Source organism: Macrobrachium nipponense, chromosome 39 (assembly GCF_015104395.2).
Source record: "Macrobrachium nipponense isolate FS-2020 chromosome 39, ASM1510439v2, whole genome shotgun sequence".
Classification (NCBI taxonomy): domain Eukaryota; kingdom Metazoa; phylum Arthropoda; class Malacostraca; order Decapoda; family Palaemonidae; genus Macrobrachium; species Macrobrachium nipponense.
This window is the reverse complement of record NC_061099.1, coordinates 1,460,493-1,480,492: the sequence shown is the minus strand read 5'-3', so window position 1 is coordinate 1,480,492 and position 20,000 is coordinate 1,460,493. Positions and strand designations below refer to the sequence as shown.

Sequence of the window (20,000 nt, the reverse complement as noted above, 5' to 3'; positions counted from 1 at the left end):
CTTTTCAAACCAAATTTCCTTAGAAGACGAACTAATTAGAAGCTCTGAGTAATTTCAAGACCTTGGTGACCAATTGTCCTCGAAAGACGTGCTGATAAGAACTGTGAATTTATGAAAGTCTATGGAGCCGATTTTCTAGAAATGGGTGGAAAAAATGGCTTACATCAGTTCGTCAAGCTAAGGCCGGATTAGTGATTGGTCTTCGTTAACTGCTGGAAAATCGCCAGGGAATGACGTCAGGTAACAGAATGCAAATTTGTTTGACCGCTCCCTCTTCTGACTTCGTTTTAAGTATCTCACTGTGCATCTGTTTCAAGACGAAAGCTGCATACTTCCTGTTGTTACAATACACATATGTGGAAACTTTTGTAGAAACTGGAACTTTTCGCCACATGTAGAAACTTCTGTAGAAACTGGAACTATTCTCCACTTGTAGAAACTTTTGTAGAAATTGGAACTTTTCTCCACTTGTAGAATCTTTTGTAGAAACTGGAACTTATTCCCCATTTGTAAAAACTTTTGTAGAAACTGGAACTTTTCGCCACATGTAGAAACTTCTGTAGAAACTGGAACGTTTCCCCACTTGTAGAAACTTCTGTAGAAGCAGGAACTATTCTCCACTTATAGAATCTTTTGTAAAAACTGGAACTTATTCACCAGTTGTAAAAACTTTTGTAGAAACTAGAGCTTTTCTCCACTTGTAGAAACTTGTGTAGAAACTGGAACTATTCTCCACTTGTTGAAACTTGTGTAGAAACTGGAACTATTCTCCACTTGTAGAAACTTCTGTAGAAACTGGAACTATTCTCCACTTGTAGAAACTTGTGTAGAAACTGGAACTATTCTCCACTTGTAGAAACTTGTGTAGAAACTGGAACTATTCTCCACTTGTAGAAACTTGTGTAGAAACTGGAACTATTCTCCACTTGTAGAAACTTCTGTAGAAACTGGAACTTTTCTCCACTTGTAGAAACTTGTGTAGAAACTGGAACTATTCTCCACTTGTAGAAACTTGTGTAGAAACTGGAACTATTCTCCACTTGTAGAAACTTCTGTAGAAACTGGAACTATTCTCCACTTGTAGAAACTTCTGTAGAAACTGGAACTTTTCTCCACTTACCGTCTTACCACTATTCATTCAGAACGAATTGAAGATATGATACAAATGAGACGATTCGTATTGAAAATCGTATTGGCTAGTTAAATTTTGTAATGAAGTTCAAACAGGTCACCATTGTCTCCCAAAATTCCTGTGGTTTTTGTGTTTGATTTATACATCCACAGGTAACTGTTAGCCAGGAGTAAAAAAAATAATGACTTGCAATCATATTCTTTTTATATAATTTCCTTTGTCACGGAGGATCGTTCAGCTTACGTTTTGTTATCTATATAGTTCCCATTTTTGTTCGTCCATTGACAAAGGCGAAAAATGTGTAGGGTAAACTGGATATTTGAGTGAATTTATAATCGAGAAAAATTTATTATTATTATTATTTCGTTCTAAAGGGTCCACAATAATACAAAGTGTAAAAAGTCCGTGTATAATTTATACATGGACTTTTTACGCTTTGTTTATTGTGGACCCTTTAGAACTTTATATATACTCTCGTGATAGAGAGTTTTTCCCTACTAATATTATTATTATTATTATTATTATTATTATTATTATTATTATTATCTAGTTAGCACCTATTTTTGATAGTTTTCTCCAAAGATTTTAGATTGAAGTCTAGGAAGTACCAGCCTCATTCATATATATATATATATAGATATATAATATATATATATATATATGTGTGTGTGTGTGTGTGTGTGTGTATGTGTGTGTGTGTGTGTATGTATGTATGTAGTATGTATGTATGTTGTATGTATGCGGGTCACCCAGACAATATATATAAACACAGTCAGTTAATTACCGTTAATGATTGATTGAGTTATAGAACGTGAGGTTTATATATATATTTGCATCTATATATAAACCTCACGTACTATGACTCAATCAATCATCACTGGTAATTAACTGACTGTGGGTGGTAGCCATGCGGCTACCAGTGGTAATCCCAGAACGCTGAACAAAACCAAAATTATTAACACCGTCTGGAGCTCCACCTTTTGTTAGTGAGTATTAACAAGTAATTCAAGGCCAGTGGCCTTATAAAACGTATTTAGGTTATCGCACATCCGTTAGACATTCAACGTGTCTAGGCTACATACCGTTTAGTACGTTATAGGGACTTTTAGACAAAAAATGAGGCCGATATTAGTAATCTAGTTTTAGTGTCGAAAGTGGATTTAACGAACGTCCGAGCTGTGGCGAATGAGATTCGCGTGTGTCCCGGATCATCATCTCCTCCTCCTCCACCTCCTCCTCCTCCTCCTCCTCCTCCTACTAAGTTTAAAGAACCCGGTGATGGTTTTGGCAATGCAACTTGGGACCTCATTACTCGGCCTAATGACCCCATTAGCAGTAAGCCGTAGAAGTTAATTAATGGTCGTCAAACGCGTGACGCTTTGCCGAGCTAAAGTAGATTCACATCAACCGTGCATTTGAGGTCTAGGCCCGTCCCTTACGACGCTTTTGATTGGCTGTTGATAAGCCAATCACAGAGCTGGGAACTCTCAGTCTCTCTCGAGAGTTCACACGGGCAGGATGTACGTTCCACTTCTCCTGAGGGATACATTTGAAAGATGTATCCCTCAGGAGAGGTGGAACGTACATCCTGCCCGTGTGAACTCTCTCGAGAGAGACAGAGTTCCCAGCTCTGTGATTGGCTTACCAACAGCCAATCAAGAGCGTCGTAAGGGACGGGCCTAGACATCAAATACAAGATTGATGTGAATCTACTATAGACACATATGGGAGAATATCTGTCTTGCCTTTCCATACTATGTTTTCAAATGTGCGTCCTCCTCGAGAGTGTTTGTAGTCCGTCACAGGTATTTCTGTGTCTTTTTTGTATTCTTATTTTTTGTACTTGTTCATAGAGATTGCATTTTCCCACGTTCCGGTAATACTCGTTTAGTCAACTTCTATGAGAAAATCAATAAAAAAAAATTACCTCGAGACAGAAACAATAGGATAATGGTAGTTTTAATTGACAGAATAACTAACTAGTGTTTCTGCCTCGGGGTAAATTTTGAATGATTTTCTTATAGAGGTTGAGTCTGGTTCAGTCTCCTGTTCTAATGGTTAATTAACCCTCACCTCTCGAAATAGAGTCACAGTGGGTAATGTTACTTGGATTGGGTGCTGTGAGGCTCAGAAATATAATGCTTCATACAATTATACGTATTTACTCTCCCAGTTACGCTAGGTAATAGTTTGGCTTAAGTATCGAAGCATTCAGATTTTTCTGTGGTCAGAGGGATTCGAGATGCAGCCGAGGAGATTTTTTCTTCCATCTCACTACAAATAAAGTATTAAAGGAGATGTGCATTTTGTCTTCCTAGAGGAGCGGTTCATGTATGGATATGTATATACGAACCCACTACCGGACCTCATCATTTCTTCATATTTCTTGCACGTGGATCTTAAGGCTTTGTAGTAACGGGCGTATCTAAGAAAGCGAAAAGAATTCGGGAATTTAAGAGGGAATTGTTGCTATTACAAATACATCCATACACTCACACATATATATATATAATGTAGAAAGTTTTAATGACACCATATTCAAAACAGCGCATCTTGTCGACAAATCTCCCAGGATATACCAGTCGTACTGTATGCAGCCAGCATTGCTTTTAGTTGAACCTATCTATACATGCAAACGAAGAACGAACTGTTACAAGGTGACTTACGGACACGTGCACGACATAAATAAAAGAACAGGCACGAAGTCATGTGGCTTGCTTTGGCTGTGTGTTTGGGAAAGATTAAGCCAATAACTAAAAGGCAAATATGGCGTTTGCTTTCGTATTTTGATCTTGTATATTTATACGTATGTATATATATATATATATATATATTATATATATACATATTATCATTTGCATGTTAAGCTTAATGCTAGAGCATAGCTATTGATATAAATGTGCCTCTTGTGTGCATTGGTATACGATAAGATTATTCGCCTTGACTTAAAACTTGTTATTTCTGTGATTTTTTTTTATTCCAAAAGATGTTTTGTAATGCCAAGTGTATTCTCATATTTAAATTCGAAATGCTTTATTTTCCAGTAATGTTAATGCTTACCGTTATTGATTTAAATTCACATTTCTGTAGTAATAATTTTAACTCTTGATTACTTGATCAGAAATTTTTAAATATTAGCGTAAATAAAAACATAATATTATTTGTGTAAACAAAGCATGAAGTACCTTCCTCATTAAATACAAAATGAATTATTGTACAAATCCAAAATACAGTAACACAATTTTTAAAGCTTTAGTAATCTAGGCTTTTCCACATTTAATAAGTTTCAGGTGTTTTAGTACTTTGGAATATTCTAGAGATTCCACAACATTCCCTTATTGAAATATTCATCTGACATTACATATCTTCTAAACAACTCTAATTTCTGTTTAAAACTATGTCTTGGACACCCACCTCTCATCTTGAATACACAGTTAGTGTTATTCCACCTGGCTCATGTTTAGAAACATCTGGCAACTAAGTCATGAAAGGGGGTGGGGCTTATATCTTAACTCTGAGTAAAACACTGGAGGTGAGTCATGACATGGGAGGGGCTTAAATCTTACAACAGAATAAAACACTGTAGGTATCCTTCATGCTTTGGCAGTACCATACGTGTTCACCTTGATGCTTTCTAAGGATGTGGGTCGAATTGATTTTGATTTGCAGAGCGACGACGGAGGATTACTCCAGGTGACGAATGGTTTGACCCGACAGAGATCCTTCATGAAGAATAGCCCCAACCTGCAGGTCGGAAAAGTTTTCAACAACTTTTGCTTGTTCTCTCTTTTATTTGAGATTAGTCCGAGAGATTGTGGTACTCCTCTCGCGATAGATAAAATAGATTTTATTCCTCAGGGCTCACTACTCTCAGCACATGTAGTGGGGCTCATTTAGGCTTCAAAGTCGAGGTTAAGTAGTGGTTGATTTTAGCCTTTAATTTACTGTAATATTTTAAATGGTTTAGTCATATTAAACATTGTTTGACAATGTTTAGATCTTATACTTAAATGCCTACAGTTCATATTATATTACAGGAACTTGCACTAGTTACCTTGCCATATGACACTATGACAATGACATATTTAGGACGGTGTGTATCCTTGCTTTCCAATAGATTATGTCATTGCATAATGTAAATGTTCGTTCTTACCTTTGTTAGTTACATATTAGTCTCCATTCACTGTGTGATGTCTGGTAGCATTAGTTGATAAACAAAGCTTGGACACTGTATATGTTTGGTCATGCAGTCTTCAAGTATGTTGCATACTATGTGTTAATTTAGTTAAGGAGACTTGACTTTCATGATGATATAAAATATGACATATTCATGCATTTGACTTCAGTGCTGTTTTCATGAAGGCACGTGTATGTTATGGATTATCAAATGTCATTTATCGCCAATTCATGGTGTGGTAAGCTGAGATATTCTTGATATATTTTTTATATACTGGTGAATCTAGACAGCACAGGAATTCCGGTGTTCAGTATTTACCAGATTTTATAAAAAGAAAAAAAAAGTTGGTATCCTTGGTATTTTGTAAAAGGAAACCGTTTTCCGTTGTTTGTTTATGGTTTATAAAACGTGGCATTTTCGCTGACTCAGGGATTAAGCCTACAGACTACTTTGTTGTTGTTTTTGTTGTTCTTGTTGGGGGTAGGAAAGCTTAAAAAGGTCAGAAAAAGGTGAAAAAAAAATAATGTTCATGTTAAACAGTACAGATAAATGATTTCTGATGAAATATAGCATATTTTAATTTTCTTTGGTGAAACAACTCTCTGTTTGACCGTAGATTTTAGCACGTGCCCCCGAGTAAGCTGGAGATCGGATCACACCTGGTTTCGCAAGTGCTTAACAACATGCGGATGTTGATGACACTTGAGTTGTGGAAGAGTCAAGAGAGTTTTGCTATATATTGAGGATTACGTTTAAGAGAAGCAATGACGAATTTGGTGGAATGCATCGACAAGAGTATAAATAATTTAATATAGATCTAGGGAGTTTGAAGATATAGTATAGATATTAGACAAACAAGGCGTGATTCGACCTCCAGCTTACTCGGGACACATGCTAAAGTCTACGGTCAAATAGAGCGTTGTTTCACCAACGAAAATTAAGATAAACGTCCTATATTTCATTTGAAATAATTTTCTGTACAGTTTTAACATGCACATCATTTATTTCTTTTACATTTTCATTCTAATAAATAAATCATAAATATCCTACCATAAAATTCCTCTGTCTTTAACTCAGCGCGAAGCACTTTTTCAGACATTTTTTATGCCCTTCCATTGACCTTTCGTAACCCCCCCCCCCCCCCCCCTCACAACAACAACAAGGTAGTTTGTATGCTTACTACCCGAGTAAGCGAAAACAGGAAAAAGTTCGGAATAAAAAAGGAAACTGAAGGACTGAATGAAACGCGCAAAGGAATTTATTGAAATGGAGTCTAGAAATCTTGAAAAATTGATGGTATGTGGAAGGAGATTCTCGAGAAAGGCTGGCGGCGGCGCCTGTGTCAACCAAGGTCTATAGAATAAGTATTCTCTATACCTTGGTGTCAACAGAACATGAGGTGACCCCGAATAATTATAGCCTTGTCCTTTCTTCATGCTCAGTGGCGTGATATAGAGCTGAGAAGGAGAAGCCGTGGAAAGCTTCTAAGTCACACTATTTTTATCCAACGAAAGGGGTGTGATTTTAGAGTTGTTGCTAAGGTTAGTAAGAATGTTTTTGTTGACAAAGGTTAGACAAAATTGTAAGGTTTTTATACGGTTGAATTTGCGAGTATACACGATAGAGGAAAATGGCTTCTAAATGAATGTGGCCCTTAGCGTAGGGAAAAGGAAAATCGACTTATTTATTTAACAAATTGTAAACGATAAACGAAGAGAGAGAGAGAGAGAGAGAGAAGAGAGAGAGAGAGAGAGAGAGACTTATTAGATCATCTTAAGAAGCTTTATAATAGTATTGCTGTCATTTAAATCCTCTCCCCCCCCCACCTTTTTTTTTTTAGAGAAAATGAGCAGCGTTATGAATTTTTACCTGATATTTGGAATGACTACGACGTCTGAGAGCGGTGGAAATTTCTTTCGGTTGGTCAAGTGATTGTTAATTTCCGTTAACTATGTTGTTATATTTGCGTCAAGAGTGCTGTTGTTATTATTATTATTATTATTATTATTATTATTATTATTATTATTATTATATTAAGAGTATCTGAAATATAACTCCATGGAAATTGAATTTTGTGATAATATTCCGTTGTAAATATTATTATTATTATTATTATTATTATTATTATTATTATTATTATTATTATTATTATTATCATTATTATTATTTTATTATTATTATTATTATTTAAAATTTCTGAAATATAATCCATGAAAATTAAAATTTTTGTTATAATTAATGTTGTAAGTTCTGACAGAAATTAAAGACATAATACTCCCTAAACATTGTGATCAAACTCGGTTTTTCAAAACTCATTCCCTTGGGAAGGTATAACATAGACACCGAAGCCTGGACAAGGAAATGAATGGAGGTTCGGGTACCGCGGCAACGAGTAAGCCCTATGGGTAAAATGCGCCAGGGTAACGGTAATTCGTGGAGCTTTGTCGTTCACTGAGTTTCTTAAGTTCGCGCAGGTTTCAGTTACAGCAGTGGATCAATGGGACGTGAATAAGTGACGCTTGGTAATATTACTAACAAATTATAATACTGCTACTGAATAGACAGAAATAATAAAATAATATATAATAATAATAATAATAATAATAATAATAATAATAATAATAATAAAGGAAAGTAGGTCAATTCACCTCCCTTTGATGCTGCCGGAAGACATTCAGTCTGAGGAACTTCCTCTCTCTCTCTCTCTCTCTCTCTCTCTAGGACGATGACCGGTTCGTGTAAACGTGTGTTATTTATATAACGAAGGTTGTACTGTAGTGGAGGTCGACTTTTATTCATTCTTTTTTTATTTATGTATTTGGTTTTATTGTCTGTAAACGGACGAATTTTACTTTGGGACTTTTCTGTCTTTGGTATGAATAAGTCAGAATTAATTTTAAGGACTTTGGTAGTATATGCTTAGAGACGGAGATGTAATGTAGTAGGTGTTTGAAGTCTGACTGAGATATGGACTGCTTCCGTAAGCTCTTAGATTGTAAAAGGCTTTTCACACACACACACACACACACACACACACACACATACACACACATATATATATATATATATATATATATATATATATATATATATATATGTGTGTGTGTGTGTGTGTGTGTGTGTTTAAACATACACACACATATAACCATATATATATATAGTATTTATATTTATTGAATGTAGAGACATGAACCATCGTTACTATATATGGATTTCAACCGACCCGTTGTTTTAACTTGATCTAATTACCATTCTCTCTCTCTCTCTCTCTCTCTCTCTCTCTCTCTCTCTCTCTCTCTCTCTCTCTCAGCAACGATTAACCTTAGTCTGTTTAAAGTCATACTCTGGGTAAGAGTAAGTTTATCTTAGTGGAGGAATTATTATATTTTGATATTCTAAACTGATAGTGCAAGGTCTGTGAAGGAACGCTCGTCAGGTATTCTTATCATGACAGCGACTTTGGCCTTTGGTTAATTCGAAAACGCGTAGAATAGCAGAGAAGTTTGTAGCTTAATAAGCTCATAAAGGCGTGACTATAATAATAATAATAATAATAATAATAATAATAATAATAATAATAATAATAATAATAATGTTTAAATTTGCCTCGTTAATCATACGCTAATGAAAGCGTGACTGTGATAATAATAATAATAATAATAATAATAATAATAATAATAATAATAATAATAATAATAATAATAATAATAATAATAATAATAATAATAAGGGTTATATTGGCCACATTAATCATGTGAGGATAAAAAAAAGTAATCTATGATGCTTCTCATCTTCGTCTTCCTCACGGATTACCATTATAAAAACACGCCTCAGTGGGGTGATCGGTATGGTCTTGACTTGCCACCTCGGTGGCCGCGAGTTAGATTCTCGGGCATTCCATTGACGTGTCAGAGATGTGTATTTCTGGTGATAGAGATTCACTCTCGACGTGGTTCGGAAATCACGTAAAGCCGTTGGTCCCATTGCTGAATAACCTCTGGCTCCATGCAACGTAAAAACACCATACAAACAAACAAAACAATACAAACCATTATAAAAACAGTAAAAAAAAATTAAATGTCAACAGTCTTCCTTTTAAAAGAGAAGGAGAGCAATAGAGGAAGGAAAAAAAATAGAACCCCTGATCATTAGGAAGTGAGAAAAAGGAGATGAGGTTTTCCTGGTGTTTCGACTTCTGCTGCCTCCTTTTACATAAGTATTTTCTGTCGTGCGTTAAGCTTAGCACGTGCTCACTTTTTTTTTTATCGGTCGCTAGTCCGTGGACGTCACTGTGGCACGTTCGGGAACTCCTTTTTGACAGTATGGGGTTCCTGGTATTTTTATGGTTTTCGTGTGTTAGGCTTTTAGTGGTTTATTTTTGCTACCTTCATTTTTTGGCATTAAATGGTTTATTTTTGCTTCTTTTATTTTTGGCTTTAAATGGTTTATTTTTACTGCTTTTATTTTTGCTTTCTTTCAACTGGCGCCATTATGGCACCATCAGGAACCTCTTTTTGACAGTATTTGGTTCTTGGTAATTTTATGGATTTCATGTTAGGCTTTAAATGGTTTATTTCTGCTTTTTTTAATTTTTGGTTCCTTTCAATGGGCACCATTATGGCACCTTTAGGAACCCCTTTTCGACAGAATGGGGTTCCTGGTAATTTTGTGAATTTCTTTTGTCAGGCTTTAAATGGTTTATTTTTGCTTGTTTTATTTTTGCTTTCATTCATCGGACGCCATTATGGCACCTTCAGGAACCCCTTTTTTTAAATGGTTTATTTTTATTTATTTATTTATTTATTTTTGCTTCCTTTCAATGGCCACCATTATGGCACCTTAGGAACCCCTTTTTGACAGTATGGGGTTTCTGGTAATTTTGGGGATTTCGTGTGTTAAGCCGTAAAGATGTATTTTCAGTCGTACCTGTGTCCTATTTAAATCTACAATTTTACTTTTTATCTTTCTATACACAATAATTGCTAAGCAGGGTGTGCTCTGTAAGCGATTCGCTGAGAGGGTCTAAAATTAGTAACTTATTATCAGGTCATGAGATATTTATCTGTAAGGTGACATACTTGTTGATTTTGTGGTAGATCAGCAACACCCTGTCCACCTGTTTGAAAATTTTATGCACAGACTTCATGTACCCTTAACTGTCCGCTAATTCTGTTGTGGCCACACACACACACACACACACACACACACACACACACACACTGTCCCTCCTGTATACAGCCATTTTCCAGTTAGCCTTGAATTTCAATATTTGCGAAAGTTGCAAGGAAATGACCCAAAAGAGACGCACACGACCGGTGGCTATTTCGCGCGTGGAAAGGCTTTGCGAGGTCGTCGGACTCACGTGTCCAGCCACTCTTAAGCAAACGTGGTCGGCGGACGCAGCAAATTCAGCAGAAAATGAAGCCGTTTTTCGGAACCAGATGGCAAAGCCAACAGGTTGAGAAGCAGATGATTGTAAGAGTTCTAGAGAGTGGGAATCTTCGATTAACGGTTTGACATGGTGTGAAGGGTATCGTCTTTGATCAGGGGGTTGGTTGGGAGGTGAAGGAAAGGAGGAATGTTGTTTCAGGGACTATCTATCAGGTGTGGCGGTAAGGAAACTTGTGACGGAGCTGTTGGCTCTCAGGCGCTCCCTGTGCTGATGCCTGTCAAGTGCAGGGAACTACCATTTATGGTAGTTCCTCATTTTTTTTTCTCTCTCTCTCTCTATCTCTCTCTCTCTCTCTGCAGCATCGAATATAGTCACGATGTATTTGGCATTGGGTGCCAGTGGTTATATGTTTTCCTCAGGAAGATTTTAATTGTTTTTTTTTTATCACACAGGTCCCTTTTTAAAGATTACTGGCCTGTGAATTGTTATGAATGTTTGGTATCACTGGCCTTTCTTTCAGTGGACAGCGATTACACCCTACCATCCTGTTTATCATTTGGCTTCTTCCATTTGTGGATAAGACTTGGTGGGGGGGCGGTGAGGATGTTTGTGTCTCTCTGCTTGGGGGAGGCTTGGCCCAGTGGGTTGGCCTGGTGGTACAGACGTCAAGACAGTGCCTTGTGCATCGGAAAACATGTGAGTTTGAAGAGAGTGCAGCGCTTACGCGGGGCCCTTCCTGGTGTTACCTGATCATTCTCTGACTCACCGCCTCTGGTAGTCTACGTCGTTTGCTGGAGGTCCTTTGGTGCTCATTCGAGTCCAGACTTTTCAAACGAGACATACGGGAGGGAGATATATCGGAAAGTTCTGCTGTTCAGGACTACAACGAGCTTTCGAACTGCACGAAAGATACACAAGAGAAGGTGAAAGTTATTTGGATACTTAGAGGCTCCTCTGAAGGATATCTACGAAAGGGATTTTTTGGTAGGACGCTCCTCGTTCTGTCTTAGATTCCCCGTCTTCTGGAGGACAGCGCAGTGGTCGATTGTCCGCCGAGACGTTCAACTGACGCTTCCAGCGGAGACCAGGTCATTCCAGGGGCCACACATCTCAGTAACCAAAGATAACTCTTCATTTTGAACGTCGTCCATTGCCCTCCTTGATTTGGCAGGAGTTGCCTGACTACCGCTACAGTGTATTCAAGGACAGAACTCGTCTGCAAGACATCGAGGGAGCATAAGAAAGAGAAAGAGACTTGAGAGAATACCAAGCTAGAAGAGTGCACTGTCAAAGTTCACAAGTCGCATCTGTTTCGAAGAAGTATTGGACCATCAAACGGAACCAAAAGACTACCGAAGCTACCACTGCCATTTTGAACTATTTCTCAAATTCCCACTTCAGTCAATCAAGTATCAACAGAGAAGGATTGTGAGTCAGAGTTCCTTATATAGTTTACTTCCACTTTGACCATAAGACATCAGCGCATCTATTGTGAATAGTACCCACAGTTCCTGATTTTTCGTGTCTACCGACTTCACGTTTTGGCATCACATGAACAGACTCCTGAGAGCAAAGGACACACTGGTGATACTTCCCTGCTACCTGCCCTCGAAGCATCCTTCGTGCGCCTGCATTTAGGCCGCTTACATGCGTCCTCTATTCAACTCCCGGGGACTTCTCAGGTTTAGAGTCCGCGTTCCAAGTCCCATCGCCGAAGAGAGGGACGGATACCACTCCTCCACTGTGTTGGTCAAGGTTAGTTGGTGTTGCTTGCATGTCGGAGGAATTGGCGGGAAATTCTAATTCTGTGAAATTGGCGGGAAATTTAAACTCGATGAAGTTGGCGGGAAATTTAAACTCGATGAAGTTGGCGGGAAATTTAAACTCGATGAGGTTGGCGGGAAATTTAAACTCGATGAAGTTGGCGGGAAATTTAAACTCGATGAGGTTGGCGGGAAATTTCGACTGTGAAGTTGGCGGGAAAATTTTTAAATTCGATAAAGTTAACGTGAAATGTTAACTTTCCTTTGGATGATATAAATTTACGTGTTTTAATAGTGTTTTTCATAATGTTGTGGCAGGAGTAGTTATGATGTCAACAACGCCTCACTGTATAATTCCAGGACGCTTATTAGTTAATCCGTTACTATAGAATAATAGTTTTTAATCTGAAAGAACATAGTCCGTGGGGAAATGTGTTATGTGTTCATTGTGGGCAAAGCATTTGATCTTTTAGATATTTATTTTAATTCCGACCGTGAAAATAAGGAACTATAATATGATTTATTGTGATTCTAGAATGCTTTGGTCTAGACTATCCAAACCGTGATCCGTCTGTAGTTATTAACAAAGTTGAACTGGCTTGCAAGTAATATTGTTGTTGCATCATTGCTGTGTGGTTGGTTATTTATTTAGAAAAATACTCACCCACAAATAAATCTAAAATCGTGTGAAAACATCGAGTAAACATCTTATTCAACACATTTTACGAAGGCGGTTCGGTTAACAGTTCTAACAAAAGTTGGCGGACCATTCATTCCAACCTAAGTTTTTATTTTTTTTTTTTTTTTTTTTTTATTTTTTTACAATGAACTACTTGAAATAATTAAACTCTAGCATGTCCTTTCTCGTTAGAGAAACGACTCGTTACGAGTTAAACATCAACATTAGACGCAGAGGAGTGCGCAATGCAGTCCGTGAAATATCCGGAACTCGTCCGGAAGTCCGTGTCCTCGTTTTGACAGCAGATTAACGGTCCGTAGGACGGGGAGAGAGAGAGAGAGAGAGAGAGATCTTTATCACAGTTTTAACTTTGGAATCGTATGCCTTGAATTGCCTTGGGAATTAAACTATTTATTTCACTTATTTTTTTGTAGTATCTACACGCCTTGAGGATTACTGCATATATATATATATATATTATATATATAGTATATATATATTATATATATATATGTGTGTGTGTGTGTGTGTGTGTGTGTGTGTGTGTGTGTATGTGTGTATATATTATATATATATTATATATATATATATATATATATATATAATATATATATATATATATATCATTTATATATAAATATATATGGGGTCATATATAGTATACACGTATTAATATATATATTTAATAATATATTATATAATTATATTTATTATTATATTTATTTTATTTAAATATTTTAATATATATATATACTATTAATATATATATATTATATATATATATATATATAGATATATAGCCCATAACATATATATAGATATATATATATATATATATATATATATATATAATATATATATACCCACATATGGGCTTGTATCTGTGTACAGGGATTATTGCCTAGCAATGCATGGTTCCTTATTTTAGAGCCTCAGGAACTCGACAGTTTAGCAGCGTTCGCAGTTTTAAATATTACGCCTGAATAAATCTTATAAATATATAGGGAGAGAACATGGAAATATTCAGCTTCTTACGGCTTCCCAAGAAACACTTCGCTTATTAGGCATTTCTAATACGGCTGGTTCATAACGGACACAAGAAATTGTATGGTGAGCCCCTCTCTCTCTCTCTCTCTCTCTCTCTCTCTCTGAGTGAGTGTGTGTGTGTGTAGTTTTTTGTTTGTGAACAAGTATGTATTGTTGATCGGTGTATGGCCATCCTCTTCTCCCTGTGTGTGTGTGTTTTTTTTTTCTTTTTAATAAATGTGTAATGAAATGGGGATTGTTAATTGGTGTATGGCCATTCTCTTGCCCTATCCAATCTCTCTCTCTCTCTCTCTCTCTCATCTAAGCTGATTTACATAATTAATGCCCTTTTACATACCTAAGCCGAAAGCGCCCTTGCTTCGTAGGGCTTGTGTCATTCCTAAATCTTCCTCTCCAGTCTATCCTACTCCCTTCCTTCGTATCTTCCCTTCTCTCCCCTCCTCTTCCCTCTCTTTTTCCTCCTTCGGTGTGTGACAAATAATCCCCGTTCACTATTATATCCATATTCAGTGTCGTTCTCTACTGAACCGTTCGTTTTTGTTTTTTTTATGTTTCTTTGGTTTACACCCTCTGACGAGTGACAGTTTTCTGTGTCTGGGACACTTATCTTGCGTATTTCCATTTTTTTTGTGTTTGTTTAATTTTTATTACTTTCCTTGATAACATGAGCTCCCTGATGATTTGTTTATTTAATTTTTTTAGGTAACTATATTAACTAGATTCACAATCAAGCCGTACCATTTGGATGTTCTAGGCCAGTCCCTTACGACGCTCACCTTGAATTGGCTGCTTGATAAGGGGCCAATCACAAGGGCTGGAAACTCTCCGGTCTCATTCTCGAGGAGTTTATACAGGTAGGAATGCATGTCGGAGAGAGACTGGAGAGTTTGCAGCCCACTTTGATTGGGCCTTATCCATAAAGCCACCAATCAGGTAAGCGTCGTAAAGCGGGACTGGGCCCTAGACGTCAAATTGCACTGGCTGATGTGGAATACTAACTACAGCCAACTTTGTTTAAAGCGTAATGTATTTAAAGTTGTAAACAACAGAGAAAAACATCGTAATTAAATTGGCACGCCTTGATCATCATAGTATATTATGACTATAAACATTCCGCAAAAAAGAAAGCCGATGGCAGTTCACCAGGTGATATGATCATGGAGCAGCTCTTCGTCTCGACAATGTAGTGGTCCAAAAACTACATCATTCCCCTCGGGTAAACTAACCGAATTCCGAATTAAGTTATTAGGTATTTTTTATTCCTTCCGTTATATCCACCAACTCGACCCATCATTGCATGTGTTTGGGTTTTCCATCATAGCGGATTGAATAATCTGCAGTGACGAACGAAGTCTTATAGACCTGATCGTTGTCACCATGGTCGTCACGGTTCCTTTCTTTAGAATTTCGATGACATTGTTTTTTCTTTTCTTTTCTGAGTTTGTCCTTTATGCCAGGACGCTAATATTTCACCTCAAGGTTCCTTAGTGGTTCTTGATTTTTCACGTCCCCTGATTTTTTTTTTTTTTTCGGTGTTTTGTTATTTTTTTTTTTTTTTTTCTAGATATACGAGCTTTTTGTAGACAATTTATTTATTTACATAAGGTCATCCTGTTTAATACACTTCTGCGGAGGAGCCATTTTTTTATATATGTATACATATATATTCGAGCTTTTTTTTATATTATGTTTCAGGTTTTTTTTCTAGATTTCATGTCATTTTTTTTCTAAACAATCGAACTTTTTAGATTATTTGTGTGTGTATATATATATATATATATATATATATAATATATATATATATATATATATACATATATATATATATATATATATATATATATATATATATATATATATATATATAGAGAGAGAGAGAGATAGATAGATAGATAGATAGATATACGAGATTCAAAGGACACGACGTACTGGCTGTCTGTTGTCGTGTCCTGTTTACATTATGGTCCTCCTATTGAATAGACTTCTGAGTCGTCGGAGTCCTTTTGACGTTGTTGTTGTACCCATTTCCGAGAATGTTGACGACTCACCCTGTCATAAGTTCTTTGTTAAGCAGACTTTCAACTTTGGCCTTAGCCACTTTATAAGCTCCATTTTATGGTCTTGTTTGATTTTTGTGTCTGTTTCGTAGTTAGTGATGCTATTTGCTTTCTCTCTTCCATGTTGCGCCTCGTGGGGGAGGGGGGTGGCTAGCGCCGTCATTATACCTCATGCATACACTGTAGGCATTACTTAAGGGTCATAGCAGCGTGCCTTTGGCCCCTAGCTGCAACTCCTTTCGTTCCTTTACTCAACCTCCTTGCATGTTCTCTTTCTTCCATCTTACTTTCCACCATCGCCTAACAATTGATTCGTAGCGCAACTGCTTTGAGGGTGTCCTCCTGCCACACCTTTCAAACCTTTTACTGTCAATTTCCGTTTCAGCGCTGAATGACCTCATAGGTCCCAGTGCTTGGCCTCTGGCCTGACTTCTATATTGCAGTATATCTTGAAGACTTCTTTCGTCTCCCTTACCTTATTAACCCTTTCATCAGTGATTTTTCGACTCGGTCCCTAAGAGTTCTGTTCTCTTTCTTACCTTTTATCAGCGCTTTTTCACTCGAAAATAAAAAATAATAAAAAAAAAGCAACGGCTGAAGAAAGCTTGCTATAATGATTGGAAAGAAATACCATCGAAAAGATGGAGACAGTCAGAACAGTTTGTCACCGACACTTCACAATCTACCGCGACTCTGTATCAGACATGTCCCAAACTTTCTCACGACACTCATTCTTTATCCTTTATTACAAGTGCTTCGTATTGAACCGTACACCTGATCAATAGTACCTGCTTACAAACTCTTCCCCTTTACGTACAACTTATTGCAGTTGAACCCTGAGTTCCTCGTTGGACAAGTGGTTTACATGCTCGCCTACCGATTCGGTAATCCCGAGTTCGATTCCCCGCTATGCCAACGTGGAGTCAGAGGAATTTGTTTCTGGTGATTAGAAATGAATTTCTCTATGTCGAGTGGTTCGGATCCCACAATAAGCTGTACGTAAGTCCCGTTGCTAGGTAACCAATTGGTTCCTAGCCAGGTAAAAATATCTTATCCTTCGGGCCAGCCCCGGGATAGCTGTTAGTCAGCGCAGTGGTCTGGTTACACTAAGATTTACTTAACTTTTAGTTTAACCTGAGATACCTGTAGTACTTCCATCTCACCTTTTATTGAATTTGTTTCCCATCAATTCTTCAGTTTCTGTTGCACAGCGTAAATGATTAGGTGCCGTTCAGGCTAAGCAAACTAAGCATTTTTGATGGACGGGCCGACACGCCCCGCCACCTAGTGACCTTACGTAGCCCAGGCTTGATTAAAACGTGAGTTGGCTCTAAAAGAAGTGATAAATACGCAGAAGAGAAAGCATTAATCTTAGGGTGTGGTGGTATTATAAGTTTTTGAGACATTCCCGTTAAGGAAAGCTTCTAAAACAGATGGAAAACGATATTAAACGTCAAATGTTCAACAACATCAACAACAAAACAAACAAAAAACAATGAATAGTTTGTATTTCGATAAAGGTATTTTCTTTGTAAACACGAACACTCATTTTTTGTAATGGAAAAATGTTTCAATTCATTGTCAAAATGACTATTGTTCTCTCTCTCTCTCTCTCTCTCTCTCTCTCTCTCTCTCTCTCTCTCATATACATTATATATATATATATATATGTGTGTGTGTGTGTGTGTACGTATATATATGTGTATATATATACATGTATATATATATGCATGCACACAGAAGTTAAGTACTGCATTGGAACAGTTATTTTGATACAGATTCTCTCTCTCTCTCTCTCTCTCTCTCTCTCTCTCTCTCTCTGTGTAATTTTTCAACGACCCTTTCGTACAAAGGTTATACTTTTTTCTTTTTTTCTTCTTCCTTTTTTTTATCGTGGATGACTTGCTCCCAGAGCGCAGGTTAATTACTTATGAGTCATTCGCCAACCCCTCCCCGCCCCTCCTCTCTCCTCTCTCTCTCTCTCCCTCCTCCTCCTTCTTACACTGCTCAGGTATGGGTGACGGAAATCCTTTCAGATCGCATGTAGTGTATGTATGTGTTTTGGGCGCAGGCGCGTTTGTACGCACGTGCATTGTAAACACGTGCATGTGCGTGTTATGTTCTGAGCTGGTGTGTGTGTTATTTTCTTGTACGTGTTTGGTTAGGAGAGGGATCAGTGACCTTCATTTATTTAATTTACAAGCAAATCACGTAAGGAGCGAGTCACATAGTGTTCCTCTTGTACAGGCCTTGAATATTATATTCCCACGTGAAAGTACACCGTCTTGAATACACCCTTGAATACACACACACACACACACTTGCGCACACACACACACACACACACACACACTCACACACACCGTGCCACCATGCAATTAGATATGGCATCTCTTTTATGTCGCATCCATCTGTTAGCTAATTACCACGGAGATTCTCTCTCTCTCTCTCTCTCTCTCTCGACTGATTTCTGTGGCCGCAGAGATGAGATGATGATGACGATGATGATGCTCTCTCCGAGAGCCGGAGTGATATCACGAGAGATGCTCTCAGTCACTCCTGCTTCGGTTTTGCTGTTCTTTCTAGACAAAATCGCCTTTTTTTTTTTTTTTTTTTTTTTTTTAACAAAATCACTTTTTTTGACAAACTCGCCTTTTTTGACAGAATCACCTACTTTGACATAGTCCTTTTTTTTGACAAAATCGCCTTTTTTGACAAAATCACCTTCTTTGACATGATCCCCGTTTTGACAAAATCGCCATTTTTAGCACAATCTTTTTTGACAAAATCACCTTTTTTTGACAAAATCGCCATTTTTGACAAAATCGCCATTTTGACACAATCTTTTTTTTTTTTTTTTTTTTTTTTTTTTTTTACAAAATCGCCTTTTTTTGACAAAATTGCATGTTTTTACTAAATCGCCTTTATTGACACATCACATGTTTTGACAAAATCTCGTGGTAAGTGATTTAGTCGGGTTTATCAGTATTAACAATAATGATGATAATACAATGCGTATAATGTTGCATTATCTGCTGGCCATGAAACTATCAGCCACGGCCCCGAAGGTGGCCTATCTTATAACAATGCCATACGCACGATCATGGTTAACTTCAACCTTAAATGAAATAAAAACTACTGAATCTAGAGGGCTGCAATTTGGAGGGTGGATGATCAACATACCAATTTGCAGCCCTTTATAAAGTCTTAGTAGTTTGTAAGTTCTGAGAGCGGACAGAAAAAGTGCGGACAGACAGGCAAAGACATCTCAAGACTTTTATTTTACAGAGAAAAATAGTAATAATAAAATGATAATAAAAGTGAAGACCTAGACAGGAAGACAAAACCGCCGACGATTCTGTCATTCCTTTTTCTCCGTCGGACACGTACTGCTGTTAGACGATGACTCTGCTGAAGTGGAGAGAGAGAGAGAGAGAGAGAGAGAGAGAGAGAGAGAGAGAGAGAGAGAGAAAGTGTGAGATAGGCATTATAAATCCTCCAAAATGAGACGGAGAAAGGGACTGGCTGCTTCACCCATAGATGCAACTTTCTTGGGGGAAAATAAGAGGATCTGTTTTATCGTGAATATCGACATATTTTAGTTATATATATATATATATATATATATATATATATATATATATATATATATATATATATATATATATATATATATATATAATATATATAATAAAAGGAGCCCATAAAACAAAACCATAGAGAGAAAAATATTTATATTTCAGTGACTGAAGA

The 20,000-nt window shown here is 37.1% G+C and overlaps 1 protein-coding gene across 15 annotated transcripts in view; it reads left to right on the top strand.

The window, feature by feature from the left end:
• Nucleotides 1-20,000, top strand: part of LOC135209998 (signal transducer and activator of transcription B-like) — a 161,767-nt gene that overhangs the window by 112,860 nt on the left and 28,907 nt on the right. For 12 of the 15 annotated variants that reach the window (XM_064242745.1, XM_064242739.1, XM_064242752.1 and 9 more), the window contains one exon: nucleotides 4,802-4,882. The exons of the other annotated variants lie outside the window; for them this stretch is intronic. In XM_064242745.1, the coding sequence (XP_064098815.1) occupies nucleotides 4,802-4,882 (81 nt within the window). The remainder of the gene's footprint in view (nucleotides 1-4,801; nucleotides 4,883-20,000) is intronic. 15 annotated transcript variants of the gene reach the window in all.